This window comes from Nasonia vitripennis, chromosome 2, assembly GCF_009193385.2.
Source record: "Nasonia vitripennis strain AsymCx chromosome 2, Nvit_psr_1.1, whole genome shotgun sequence".
Lineage (NCBI taxonomy): Eukaryota > Metazoa > Arthropoda > Insecta > Hymenoptera > Pteromalidae > Nasonia > Nasonia vitripennis.
The window spans coordinates 4447225-4461478 of NC_045758.1; the positions used below are offsets into that span (position 1 = coordinate 4447225).

Below are 14254 nucleotides of genomic sequence, written 5' to 3' on the forward strand. Positions count from 1 at the left end.
CGCATACTGCCGCCGCTGCTTTATGAACATCTATTTAAATCAGATACGAGAGCTGTGGCGCGTAACGACGGCCCGAACGACGTTATAAATACGCGCGGCCATTGATATACGTTACACGCCGCGCATCTACATAATTCCGCTTGTTATTGCGGCGCCCCCGCGCGTTTATGTCTACACTGGCGACGTCGACAATGGCGACGCTCGTTAGCGAGGCATTCGTTTTTCGGTTAGTTTTGCCGCGCGCTGAGTTTGGAAAATTTTCTTAATCGCGACCTGCTTCGAACTTCGGAACGACTTTAACTCGAGCGGAGTTAATAAAGTATATGGTAGGTAATCGAGTTTGTAACTTTATCCGGCAATTCGGAACTAGCTCTCTCGGCAAACATTCGCGAAATCGCGCGTCCACTTAGCTGATTGCTAAGGCCATCCTATTTGCGTCGTAAAATTCGTATAATACAATAACCGAGCCAAAACAATAAGCATATCCTCGAAAGAAAGGCCTTGGCCGCACGAACAAAGTGTCGCTAGATTTGCCATTTCACTGCACATTAAAAGCAGCGGCAGCGCAATAGCCGAGTCAAAGTAGCGGCTGCCGGAGAATCGGCTCGAGTCTTCAGCTTTGCGGAGCAGGAGGAGGAGAGGAAAGCGGGAGCGAGCTCGGCGTAGGTATACACGCCATTATTCTCCTTGAACAGGGAACTCTCGAATGCGCTTAATTAGGCGATATTTGAGCCGTGTCTGAGAGTTTGCGCGCCGCTGCCACTGCAACTTGTGCAGCGTAATACCAGGAAGCGGCGGCGATGGGAGCTGCAGGCGCAAGCGTCGGCTTTATGAGCTTTCGAGCTGCGCGAGAAAGAAAATCCACGATGGCAATGATGTCGAGGTCGGCTGCTACTGCTGCTGCTGCTGCTCGATCCTGACTCTCCGGCATTTGGTTGTCTTAGCTTAATTGACATTGTTCGTGAGCCTTAATTAGCAACTGTGCGCGAAAGAACAGCGGCGGCGGTGGCTATCTCTCGGCGATTGTTCTTCGCATAATGTTATCCATTTTCCGGATGCTTTGTCCTTTTTGCATTCAGCTGCGCTCTCGAGCGAGTGGTCCCTTTGTAATATTGTTCGTAACGAGGATGAAAATGATTTTTTCTTCGTTCGTTCGCGGAGGATGAATACTCCGCCCTGGAAATTTATTTCGACGGTAATGAGTAAACTTACGCGCGGAAACATCGGCGTACTTGTGAAAAGTTGTACGGATCGCGTCCGAAAATATTCAATCAGACTTTTATACTACACCGAGAGGAAAAACGACTAGAGTTGCTTTTAGAAAAAAAATGTATACACCGCTCTTAAATCATTCCAGCGTCACTCTGAAAAATGCCTCCCATCGATTCAACGTTGAAGTTTCCATGACGACGACGATGCAGAACTTCAAGCGGCTCTGACAAATGGCCAACTTCAAACTGGAAAAATCTCACGGAGAAACAAACAGACTATAACAACTTCTCCCCCGTCGAAATTCGCACAAGAAAAACAAACTCCCCGAAAATCACGAGACGCGAACTAACTAATCCGAGCTTGCTCTCTTTCCGCGCGCGCATCTCTCGAGATTAACACGCCGAAAGAGTGCTACTGCTGCCGCTACACGCCGGAGCAATAACGAGGCTAATTTCGCTCGCGCGGCTCGGCTGAGCGAGCGGGTGATTCAATTTGAATCGACGCGCTATTAGCTCTCGGCTGCAGTACCATCTCTCTCTCTCTCTCTCTCTCTCTCTCTCTCTCGTCTTTCAAACTTGAAATTACATTGCGAGATCGGCGCCGCCACCGCCGAGACGACGAGAGAGGCACGTCCGCGGATATAGTGACGCGCAGTTTGCAAACTGCGAGAGGCAGAGCTAGCGAGCGCCGATGCAAAGGGAGTTTCGCGGCTGGCTCGCCTTTGAAGTCGTCGTCTCGCGTCGAGATTACTATGAAGTATAGATAAATATTTGAAGCGCCTCTCGTCGCAAGAGATGTCGTCGAACCGAAGCTACTATGGCTTTTCTTCGCTGCTGCTGTTTAAATTTACCTGTTGTGCAAAGAGTAAACGAGAGATGTATTTGCACTTTGTTCTTCGTCGAAGAGATGTTGACGCTTGTTGACTCTGATTAATTTTTTCAGCGCTGGGGATTTAGAATCCCCGAGAAAGTTCGGGGGGTGTAATTTGGAGAGCGGAGCTCGGTTATGCGGAGCGCGATGAATTAGAATTTCAAATAATATATTTGATCCCCCTTATTCACGGAGAAGTTTTAGAAAAATTGGGTCAAAATTGATTAAATAACGCGGCGAGAGTGTATTTTTGCGTGTCTGAGCATACTCGACCTGTTCTACTTAATTTGCTCCACAGTGCACTATTACCACGAGCCGTGTTTCTTAATCAGCTTTGCCGCAGTTTTATTTCCCTCCATTGTTGAATAAAATTATGGTTTTTACCGCATCGACTATCTACCCTCTCACCCATCAGTAAACAAATGTACATTTTTTCTACTCACCACGTGTGGCTCAAGATAGGGAGCGAGAAAAAGCACAAATCCAGCCCTCTCGTCAAGCCTCGCGAAGGAACAGTGAGTAATCCAGCTGTCTCGCTTTCGTGTTCGCAGGGCCGGTGTAACCGGGAGAAGCCACCGTGCAAGTACTTCCACCCGCCACAGCACCTGAAGGACCAGCTCCTGATAAACGGCCGAAATCATCTGGCGCTGAAGAACGCCCTCATGCAACAAATGGGTCTTAGCCCTGGCCAGCCTCTTGTGCCTGGTCAGGTGCCCACAGTGGTACGTACGCTGACCCGTTCGGGCTGCCCCCGACGCGATTGCATATATTATATACACACACGCACAAACATCTATGCGATATATATATATATATATATATATATATATATATATATATATATATATATATATATATATATATATATCTGCGCATCATTGCTTTAATTATTACTTATATCTCCACCTTGTCACACTATATCTCTAACACAGCATTGTCTCACTTCATTTTATGGATTATTTGATATTATTATTATGTTGTTTTTAATTTTTGTATTTTTTTAATGTTCTCTGTATTATATACTTAATCGTTGTTATTTATTACACACTCAGTTATCGGTGATCACGAGCATTTAGCGACTCGATTTTTCCGATATAGCAATTTTTTTCACGTAGTAGTTTTTGATGCAACGAACGTTCCCTGTAGATTTGGTTTTTTATTTTGTTTTGGTCGGGATTAACGTCAGCTGTGATAAAATTTGAAATATAAGTCTCCGGAGAGAAAGAGAGGCGATCTTTCAGCTTTGAATTGGTAATAACTCGACGAACGTGTTTGCGTGTCGAAATGCACTGACGCGAATCCCGCTGTATTATTAAACGTGTTTGTATTTTAAATTTTGTCGTTGATATGCGAACGCTCGTTGTACCAAAGGAATGCATTAAAAAAGTAAATAATATGTCCGTAATTAGCATGTTCTTTTTCAGTGTCATTCTACTTTCGAATCTATTGCGTAATGGCTTTTTTAATTGCAGAATCTTTAGTTTTTTTTTTTTTTTTTTTTTTTTTTTTTTTTTTTTTTTTTGATACGTACGTCTGAATCAGATATTTGACTGACCTATACCGATCAACACGAATGTGGAATATTCGAAAAATTTCGTCAGTTTCGAATCCGCTAACTCTCTTGCGGCTACTTCGGAATCGTTGACAGGTATACTTCAAAGCGTAATATGATTGATGTAAACGACTAATGACGCGATCGATTACCGAATCCGCCTATGAGATCAACCACGTTTCGATGTAATGGCTCGTAATTCCAAAATAATTACTAGTGTATTCAGGCATCAACCGCGGGGCAGAAATGATAAAATCCAGCGCGTTATTATATTCACGATCGAATATCTGATTCGGACCTCGTTTCATTATTATTATGCGACGATCATTCACAACGGCACTTAAAAATGCTAATGAACGATGCCAAGAGCTCTCTCCCACAAAGACGCGCTCGTTCCATACAATTTTTTTTTCCCGCCGCGCGCATTCGTATAAATTCCGTAGAGCAGCAGCGCGAACGACGCATAAAAGACTCGTGGCATGAAAAATTAACACACCGTTACACGGCCCTGTAAAAGCACTTAATTAACGCCGCGGAGTAGAGGCAGCAACGCGCGAGCCCAATATTTCGCCCGAGTCCGCGTACTCGTTATCGTCTCTCGTAAAATCTTTGTGCGGCCTTGGCACACGCACTCGTACGAGCCTGTTTTTAATGGCAATAAAAGTTTTCCTTCAACGGGTTCGCGGCGCGCTCGATCGACGAGGTATCGTACGAGCTGCATTCATTAACATTTGCCAGTACCACTACCTCTACATACATAAACCTATATCGCTCCCTAATGCGCGAATAATCATTTCGTCACGTACACACTCGGCTTCTTTATTTCGCGTACTTCCACACCGTGATGACATTGAGCCCATAATACACGTATGACTGCCTGTCTGTCCCCCATGTTTGCCGCTGTGGTGCTCGCTCGTTCGTGGTTGTGGTTGATTGTTGGTGTGTTCTCTCTTCAATTACCCGTCATTGGCGGATTATACACAGGAGTCCCAACCTCCTGCGCCATCACACCAGCACCTTCAACAGCAAATCCAGCAGCAACTGCTCGCTACCCACGCTCTTATGGTAACTCCTGGTTTTGGTTTGGCCTTTACTAATTTTTTTTTCAATTTTACTTTTTTTTTCGTTTTTTACGTATTATACTTTGTTATTTTCTTAGTTTTGGATGAGTTCGCGCGCAACGAGCCGTTTCACAGCACAGTTCTTATTATACACGTTCCCTTTCGCGAAACGGCTCCTTGCGCAGCGTGCTAACGTCTCTCGTAGTTAGTACTCGATTAAGCGGAAGCTTGCGAATCGTCATGACGTTTGAATGGCACACAGGAAGCACCAGTATTATATTGAGCCTCTATACGTACAGAATTGATACATTTTTTTTCTGCATGATTGTGATGTTTGTCTCTTACACGCAAGATTGTATACATATATACGCAGCTAAATTACAGCGCCATTGATATAAGCTTCCTTTAATACGCTGTACTGGGGAGGAAACGCGGGGAGAGCTGGAAATCTCGCTGATCGCGCACCGAGAGTATTTTTTCACGTTATCCGCGCTTCCCTGAACTCAATGCCGCCTCCATGTATATATTCACTGCGCGGAATCACAGCGCCACCCTTTTTCCATTTCCCTCGACTCCTCCGGTCTCCCTTTCCCCCTCACCTTCTTCCATTTTTTTCACGTCCGATTTTTGCTCATCAGGCCGGCAAACGCAGCGAGTATTTTAATCTCCCCGCGTTTCCGATTTTTTAAAATTATTTTCAATATTATTGTTGCGCATCCTCGTTCAGTTATCCGCTTGAAATGGACTCTACCTTCGCTTCTGGAAATTAGCTGCCGCTCTGCTGCAGACTACGTATACGTATATGTATACATTTGGAACAGAAATACGCGCTTGAGTGTTTTTTTTTTTTTTATTGTCTATCTCTCTTTCTCCAGCATGCCGCGGGAAAAGGGTAAAAGAACCAGTTCGAAATGAGAGACGAATCCGAGGTTCGCGTACGTTATACAAAAGACGCGCGATTTCCTTTTCGTTTTATCGTAATTATCCACGCTCGCTCACGATGACCTATTCTTTGCTCGACGTGCAAATGACGCTCGCCGAGCTGTCAACGCGTGTGATGAAGATAGAATCGCTCGCGCTTTTCTCTAGTGTTTGTTTAACCATTGACACGCGGCCGGCGCTTCTATTGTCGCGACGCGCGCAGTTGTTCGAGTCCGGAGCAAATAATGCTTCACTTTAATTACCACGTGCTTAATGGCATTATTCGGTGTATGCGAACGGGCTCTCTTGTTTGACGCGTGCCTTGCTTGTTTTATTAGCAATAACGCGACGACGCGGCTTCATCCTTTTAATGAGGATTATCCTCGTCGATTGTATGATTGTTCGCCGGCGGTTTTAACGGCGCGAAAATTCCAAATGGACCTCGTATTACGTGTCAACAATACATACGCGTCGACCTTGCCGGCGGCGATTCGCTTGTAATTCACTCGATTTGGATCGAACGTCGCGGCAGGGTCGACGAGGAGAACACTGTAACTAACCAACTTTATATTAAGGGTGAAAATGTAGTACGATATAAGATGCAATATGCTATAATATTGAAGTTAGGATGATAAGCCAGAATGAAAGAACTTGACTAACGATGGGGTTCTACCCTCACCCACCCCGTCTCTATCCCCCTGTCCCCCGTTGTGTTTCAGGCGACGAATCCCTACCTGCCCGGCATGCCGCAGGTCGGCAACACGTACAGTCCGTACTTCGCGCCCAGTCCGATAATGCCGACCATCATGGGCCCGGACCCAACGGGCGTCGGCAGCCCCCTCGGCGTGGTACAGCAGACAGTGGCGATGCCGCAGAAGATGCCGCGCACGGATCGGCTCGAGGTATGTCTACCAGCGAACTACATGCGCCAGGTGGCGGCCCAGGGCTGCCACGGGCCCCGGGCCCCGCCGCCCCCGCAGGCCGTCTATCAGACAGCAGCCAGCAATCCGGCCCAAGGCCCACAGCCGGGCCCCGGGCCCCAAAGCCGCGTATCGCCCGTCTCCACGATGCAGTCCCAGTGCAGCCACAATCAGTCACCCTCGCCCACCACCACCATTAGCCACACGGCCGCTCACAGCCATCCCAACTCCTGCACCGGGGCCGCCGCCCAGGCGACCCTCACCTGCACGCCCATCCACAATCCGCCCCACCCGGGCAACCCGCTCCACAACCCCCTGCATAATCTCGTCTACGTGCACGCCTATTACGAGGGGCCCTACGTGCCCATCTACGTTCGCACGTAGCCGACTCACTAACTCTGCTCAGCCGGCCTATACCGATAAGCATCGCCAAGCGCGGGGCTCATTTTTATTATTATTGCTCTCATTATTATCGCTACTATTATTATCATCCGACCGGGACGATTTTCTCGCTCCTAATCTACTTTTCTTTCCTGCAGCCGGAGTGGAGATCGCCTTTTTCAGTTCAATCCGAGCGATCGTCTCACGCGGTTAAGGCCGTTTTTCGCGAACGCGACTGTGACCGAATTAAAGCTTTACTAGAGCGCGCGCGCGTGCGTGGATCAAAGGAAACAAACTCTCGGAACAACGACTCGGTGACTATATACATATACTATATATTTGTGTAGGTTCTACTAGACTGTGGGCGTTCGAGGGAGAAAAGATGCGACGACGAAGTAGTGCGAGTCGCGATTTTGTCAGACACCATAGGTACCGACGGTGTAGTAGTAGTCGCGCGTGGACCAGGGGGCGATTGACGAGTATCGTTACTATTGCGCATAGTTTTAATCGTACTAGGAATGACTTAGAGACTTTTTGTAGTTCGTTAGGATCTACGGAAGACGGAACGTGTATAGTGAGAGAGCGGATGAGCGAGAAAGGGAATAGCAAAGCGACATTTTTTGTTTTTCGAGCGATTGTAAACATATACACTTTGACGGGGTTCAATACGATTCTTCATATATATTATACTTATATATAGGTACGTAGGGCGAAGAGAAGATGAAAAAAAGTCTTTTTCTCTAAACGGAACACGTTCCTCTGTGTGTGAGAACTCGTGCATCGGCGGCCGCGGCGCGTATACACGAGTATTATATACGAGAGCCGGACGGGAGTTGGCGAAACGAATAATGAGCGAGAAGTTGAAGTGAAAATGAAAGAGAGAGAAAGAGTCGCAGCGAGCAAGTGCAAGGAGAAAGATAGTATATTTTTTATCGTAGGGATATTCCCCGGTCGTTCGCGGTACGATTAGTGCGTCGGGGAAGGACAGTATAGGGGAGAGCGCGCTCCGGATTTTTCGCCGTGAGGCCGAAAAAAGTTTCGCGCGCAGTATCGCTGCCGCTTCCTGTAGCCCGTGGATTTTTCGGGGCGCGCGCGCTCTAAAAAAAAGACTAGAGAAAACGAGCGGGAGGATGAAAATTCGCGCGCGAGCCGAATAATGACGCGCCGTGGGCGAATGTACGTGCGCGCGCGCGTGAGCGACGTTACGCTTCGGACGTGAGCGCGGCTGATGCGCGATGCATTGATCGAGCGCGATAAACCGGCCGGCGGACAAAGAGAAAGAGAGCGAGAGGGAGAGCTCGGAGGAGCGGAAAGGAAAGAAAAGGGAGATAGAGAGGAGAGGACGACGGGGGGTTTGAGCGAAAAAGGCACGGTTGAGCAAAGTTGAAGGAGAGAACGTAGCCTCGCGTGCGCGCGCATACTGACGTAGATTGCGCAAAATTTCCACAGACATTCCCGACGAACGAAAAGAATTGAAATTCTCCTCCTCCTACATCCTCCTCACTTCCGTCCTCGCTTCGCGCCAGTTGTCGGTATGATCCTTATTATAACTTTTCTTACGAGAGAATATACGAGAGAAAAATAAACGAGAGAAAACGGTGGAAAAAAAGATTAAAGATTATAACGATGTATATGATGTCACGACACGACTCTCTGATTTGACGGTCGATCGGGGATGTCAGTATTATTTTGTAATTGTATACTCGAGGAAAGGCGAAGCGACGACGGAAAGTATGATTAAATAATATATAGTGTGGTGGGCGACTGTGTAGTAGTGTTAAATATAATATACTTGACTGCGATGGCTAGAAAACATTGAAAATAATAATAGAATACAAAAAAAAGTAAGAGTAATATAATATGACAAGGAAACGCGAGTAAGGATTACAGAAAAAAGTTTGTCCCACTTCTCCTATCCAAACGTCCAATGTAAAATTCATGGCAAGAAAAGATTTCACAATTTCCTCCCGCCATGTATAGAGAATGAGATTTTTAAATGAGATAATTGGTTTTCTTGTGGTGGTGTTAGACACAGATGAGAAGCAAGAAACGAAAAAAAGTAAATAAACAAATATGAATAGTTTATATTTGACTTGCGCGAGCATCACATTCAATGAATCAAATGGTACGCAATCGACTTACGAGAAAGCTCAAATTCGGCCGTTCGTGGATCAGTATGCCGTTAGAAGTCATTCAAAAATTAAAAATTATTATAATCGACGCTATTATTATCATAATAATTATTATTATATTTATTATTATTATTATTATCACTATTATCATTAGTGCTATTATTTTAATTAGTCAATGAATTATTATCATGATTGTTATTATTATCGTTGTAATTTAACTTTTTATTCGATCGGTCCTGCACTCACTTAAGTACCTATATATATTATATATATTGATATAAAATACTAATATATTATATATCACTGTTATATTTATATACTCGGAATGATTTTTTATTTGTTGTACAGTGATTGCAAAAACTTTGATTCGATGAATACTGTAACTTCTATTATTCATATAGAATTACATAGAACAAAAAGCGCGCCCTAAGTGCGTCTCCTCGTCTTTATATGCATACGCACATACGGACATATGTATAGATAGTAGATAGGTCAAACAAATTGATTGTTTATATTTTGTATTGCCAGTGAAATAATGCCGGTAGCAAATATCGAATTCCTTAAGCAAGGATATCTGACAACACTATTTTTCGGTTACGGCGCGTTTTAAATGTATATGAAATGAAATCGATTTTTGTCCACTATATTTTTTCCAGAGGAAATTTAACATGTTATCGATTGTTCGCCGATATGCCTGGAATATGGAACTTCGAACTTTGCTCCCGGAAAACAATATCTAACGTTCGCAATCACCTCCTTAATCTCTCTATCGTTAACGATTGTTTCCATTTTCTTCTTTTCTTTCCGGGATAGACAAAAATATAAGAAACAAATCTCTCTTCATCATTCCTTCTTTATCCCCGATTCCTAAGTTTCGATATTCCACAGGTCTTTCCAAGCCATTTTTCATCCGACGGTATCTACTATTCGCCGTGTGTTTATATCCCTTTAATATTATACGAAAAAAAAATTACGAAGGAAAAAATATATATAAGGAGGTTAAGAGAAGAAACGAGCAAATAAAAAAAATAACGAGAATCGATATGCGCGCCTAATGTGATATGATATTGTCAACTGAACATGCAAAAGAAAAAATGGTTACGAAGAAGTATCGCAAGCAAGCAAGATGAAAAAGACACATATGATAAATGAATAATATATTATTATAATAATAAATAGGTCGATCGATCGATCGGTCGATCGTTTGCCACATTTTTCGATTGATTTTAATAATAATAACTACCGATTACACTATATCAAGAATAACGATTACCTACCAATAACGACGAGGATGATTAATAAATAATCGTAATAATAAACACTATTTGTGATTATGTAATAGCAATGACTTGCATTAAGACCGGGTCATGCGATACATTTTGATGATGGAATTCAAATAAAACGAATGTAAATCAAACTAAAACAACAACTTAGACTATTTTTATTGTTGTCTCATCAATTCTTGCTATATTAAATGCTTATTTTATAGCTAAAATTTGTTACATCAAAAGTTGTCTTTTTTTATTATTTTTTTTAATTTTGCTTGTGAATACACGAATTCGAAATTGATTTGCTATAGTATTTCCTTTCTCGTACGAAAGAAAATTAAAAAAAAAGATTAATTCGGTAACTCTGCGAGCGATAACAGTAATTTTTTAACAATTTATGGTACATAAATTTGCGCAGTTTATTTTTAATTAGAGAAATGAATTTAATTCAATTTTTTTCTAATTTTTATGATTCGCTATATTATGTTTGTTTCAAAAGCCATTTATTTCTTTCTTGCGAGTGTATAGATCAATATTATCTTTCCTTGAAAAGAACTTATGCTCATCCTTCATCCTCAATCCTTGTTATATTAGCGTTTGCAAAGTATACTCTTAAGTCACAAATACTTGAGAGTTTCCGGTTTTAACTGCTTGCTGCCTGTTTGTAAATTGATATCAATATATTATATACGAACACTTTTTTTTTGTTTTATTTACAGTTCAGTATATATATTAATAAAATTGACTTTTAAGTAAATCGAATTGGTCGAAATGTCTTTAATACTCCAGCTATTGCTTCAAAGGTTCTAAGGAAATAATTTATTAACACAAACAATAATGCTCTGACTGGTTTAGCATTTACATTTCAAACGAATAAAACAAACAAAAATTATTTCGACCAACTTGACACTAGAAGTAAAACTTAATAAACTTACAAAACATAACGTTTTAGTGAATGAAAGTAGTGTAATGCCAAGTAGTAGCGTTTTTTTTAATTATTAATTTATTATCATTTGCTTAACCCGTCTCTGTGTCAATATAATTACCATAATAACTAAATAATTCTATTAAGCCGTCTGTTTTAATTGGAAAATAAATAAATGCAAAAAGATATTAATTTGTTCGCAAAAGACATCCCTAATTTTCTGATTCCCATGTCCTGAAGCTCAAAGTATATTTCTTACCTTTCTTAATACTGATCAAATAACCCCAACTTACTTCCTGTAGTACGTTCGCGTTTAATACGTCAGCTAGTTATGCGCTAACTGACTCTCTTTCTCTATGCCACCTTTCCGTTTTGCGAACGTCGAGATGTCGATTATACAGTCGTGCTGATAATTGTTCTATTAATTTTCAGCTAAATAAGCTTGCAATTTAAAAACAAAGAGCCAGTAGAGAAGTGCGAAAATGGTTCAAACAAATAACAATCTTTTTTTGTAAGTGAAATTTGTTAGGTATACATTTTTGCCAAATCGATACTGTCTCTTTGTATACGAGCAGCAGTGTTTTATGATTTTAATTAGTATATGTATATTACTCACTAATTCAATTAATTTTTTTTTCAAAAGTGACACTGTGATTATTTTTACAGCAATAGGAGATGGGGCTTTGAGCAAGCGCATGCGAATTTTTACATGTATTTGTATATATTTCTTATTTTTTGTAATAGATGTACGAATATTAATACACTTACATGCATACTAAAAAAGAACAACAAAGTGCTTGTGTGATCGAATGCGCATTTGCTTTCGCGAATATTTACTTTTAATTTCAACTCAATGCACTCGATCGACAATGTGCTTTATATTTTTCTAAAGATTTTTCATAGTTAAATAAAGCTCAGCAGATTTTTGTTGATCGAGAGCCGTTTTGAGTAACTCGAAAATGTACTTATTTTACGATTTATTTATCTCTCGCCGTTAAAATGTGTAGTAGAAAAAACAATCGAATGTCAATCCATCACGCGAACGAATCAAATCAATCTATTTGCGCTAAGCTTCTGAGCATAGCTCACACAAACACGTAGCTCAATCACTTATACTTATTTAACACTTACACACTACACAAAAATACAGAACACGACATGGACAACGCCCCAGATAACACGATCAACTGCACCCATGTTTATTTATTCAAATTTAAATGATATATCTTTTATTTTATTTTTATTAATTGTTCTGGTAAAAATAGTACTTCTAATGTTATGTATTTCGTATTTGTATACATGTGATATTAAGGATTTTTGAGAGTTTCGATAATAATGCGTTTATATTTGATGTTGCTGTAGAATAGTAATTGTTTTTGCCTATACTCTCAAAAGTACTTGATTATGTAATTAATGTTGTATACGACTTACTAAGAGGATAAGCCTTTTCTGAGTTTGAAAACTTATTCACTCTTAGTTGATTTGTTTACGACTCATTTTTGCTTTTCCTTAAAGTATTTTATTTTCATCGTGTCTATTTTCTCGAAGACTTAATTAGATGAGTTCAGGATGTTTGGATAAAAATTAAACGAATTAAACACACAAACTGCACTAAAACGAATAAACCGCTCAAACATACAACAATATATTATAAATAAAACTGCACGCACAGATCTCATATAAACTCGAAAAGAAACACGTACACACGCAACAAACAAGCTGCAAAACGATACACCTCACATTAACACGTTTAACTTGATGAAATGGCAACAAAAACAAAATCGAAATTCGTGCTACCTCATGGATTGATGATCAAGAACAGCAAAGTGCATTAGAATAAAATAACAAAGTATCAATTGTCATAACACCAAAAGAGTGTCGGTTCTACTACCACTGCCATTACTGTACTACTACTACCACTACTTCTACTACTGCTACAAATTGGGAGAAAAATTACAGGGGGGTAGGGGTGGGACGGGTATGTCGGACAAAAAACAACTTGCATGCTGCATTTTCTCACATACGCTGATTCTACGCTAATGCCTTCCATTTGATCCCCCGAAGACTTCCTTTGGAATGTATCTCAAATGCTCTAATTTATGGAAGTTCTTAATTTTGTACTACTCTGTATAAGTATTACCTGTTTTCTCTTTTGTTCCTATATAGTTTACCGTGTTTTTCATTTATTTTGTATTCATTAAGAGTTCCGAAGAAATCTTCATTTCAAATAGTTAAACTGTACAAAATCAAAATATAGTGAATTTACATTAGTAGATATATATTACATATATAATGTGTATTTTTGCAGTCTCAAAATGATCGGCTTGTACATATACATCAAATTTTTTGTCAGTGTTCACAATTCCTGTAAATCGCTTCGTAAAATGCTGTTTCAAAGTCTTAAACTGTTCAGTATATATATATATATATATATATATATATATATATATATATACATATACCCATTTGATTACAATCTTGCCGATTTCGCCTGTGTACGTGTGTGTAATCTTCGAGCATATTGAATTCTGTGTGTTCTCTAACTCTCGCTATAACTAACTAAAGCCTTGCCGTGCAAAAAAGCGCCGTTTGAAAACAATAATTAAAACCAGTAAAAATGCGATACTCCAAAGCTTTTGAAGTACACACATATATATACATATATATATATATATATATATATATATATATATATATATATATATATTACCTAAGTGTATGCGCTATGGCAGAATCTATTAATACAAAGCGTAAAGAAATTGAAAGTTAACCTTTGATGCGTATATTTATATGATATAAATGTATACGTTAAATGCGCAAAGACGTTCGAGTTCCTCAAAGGCTCGGAGAGGAACGAGAGCCTCGTTTCTGCTTGTCTATGACTCTCTATTTCACTTTGTATCTCTTTCTGTCTCTAACCCCGTAATACGCTGTTACTAACACAAACTATAATACCTTAAACAGCATACCTGCTGGTATATACCTGCAAACTTCTCGGTAGGCTAGTGGCTG

General features: G+C 40.8%; 1 protein-coding gene across 19 annotated transcripts in view; it reads left to right on the forward strand.

Moving 5' to 3' along the window:
• The window catches only part of LOC100120957 (atrophin-1), a 236528-nt gene that overhangs the window by 208619 nt on the left and 13655 nt on the right, over positions 1–14254 (forward strand). For 14 of the 19 annotated variants that reach the window (XM_031923157.2, XM_031923165.2, XM_031923166.2 and 11 more), the window contains 3 exons: positions 2634–2804; positions 4619–4699; positions 6336–6518. In XM_031923157.2, coding sequence (XP_031779017.1) covers positions 2634–2804; positions 4619–4699; positions 6336–6518 — 435 coding nt within the window. The remainder of the gene's footprint in view (positions 1–2633; positions 2805–4618; positions 4700–6335; positions 6519–14254) is intronic. The other 5 variants (XM_031923169.2, XM_032596946.1, XM_031923164.2 and 2 more) reach the window with 1 other exon arrangement.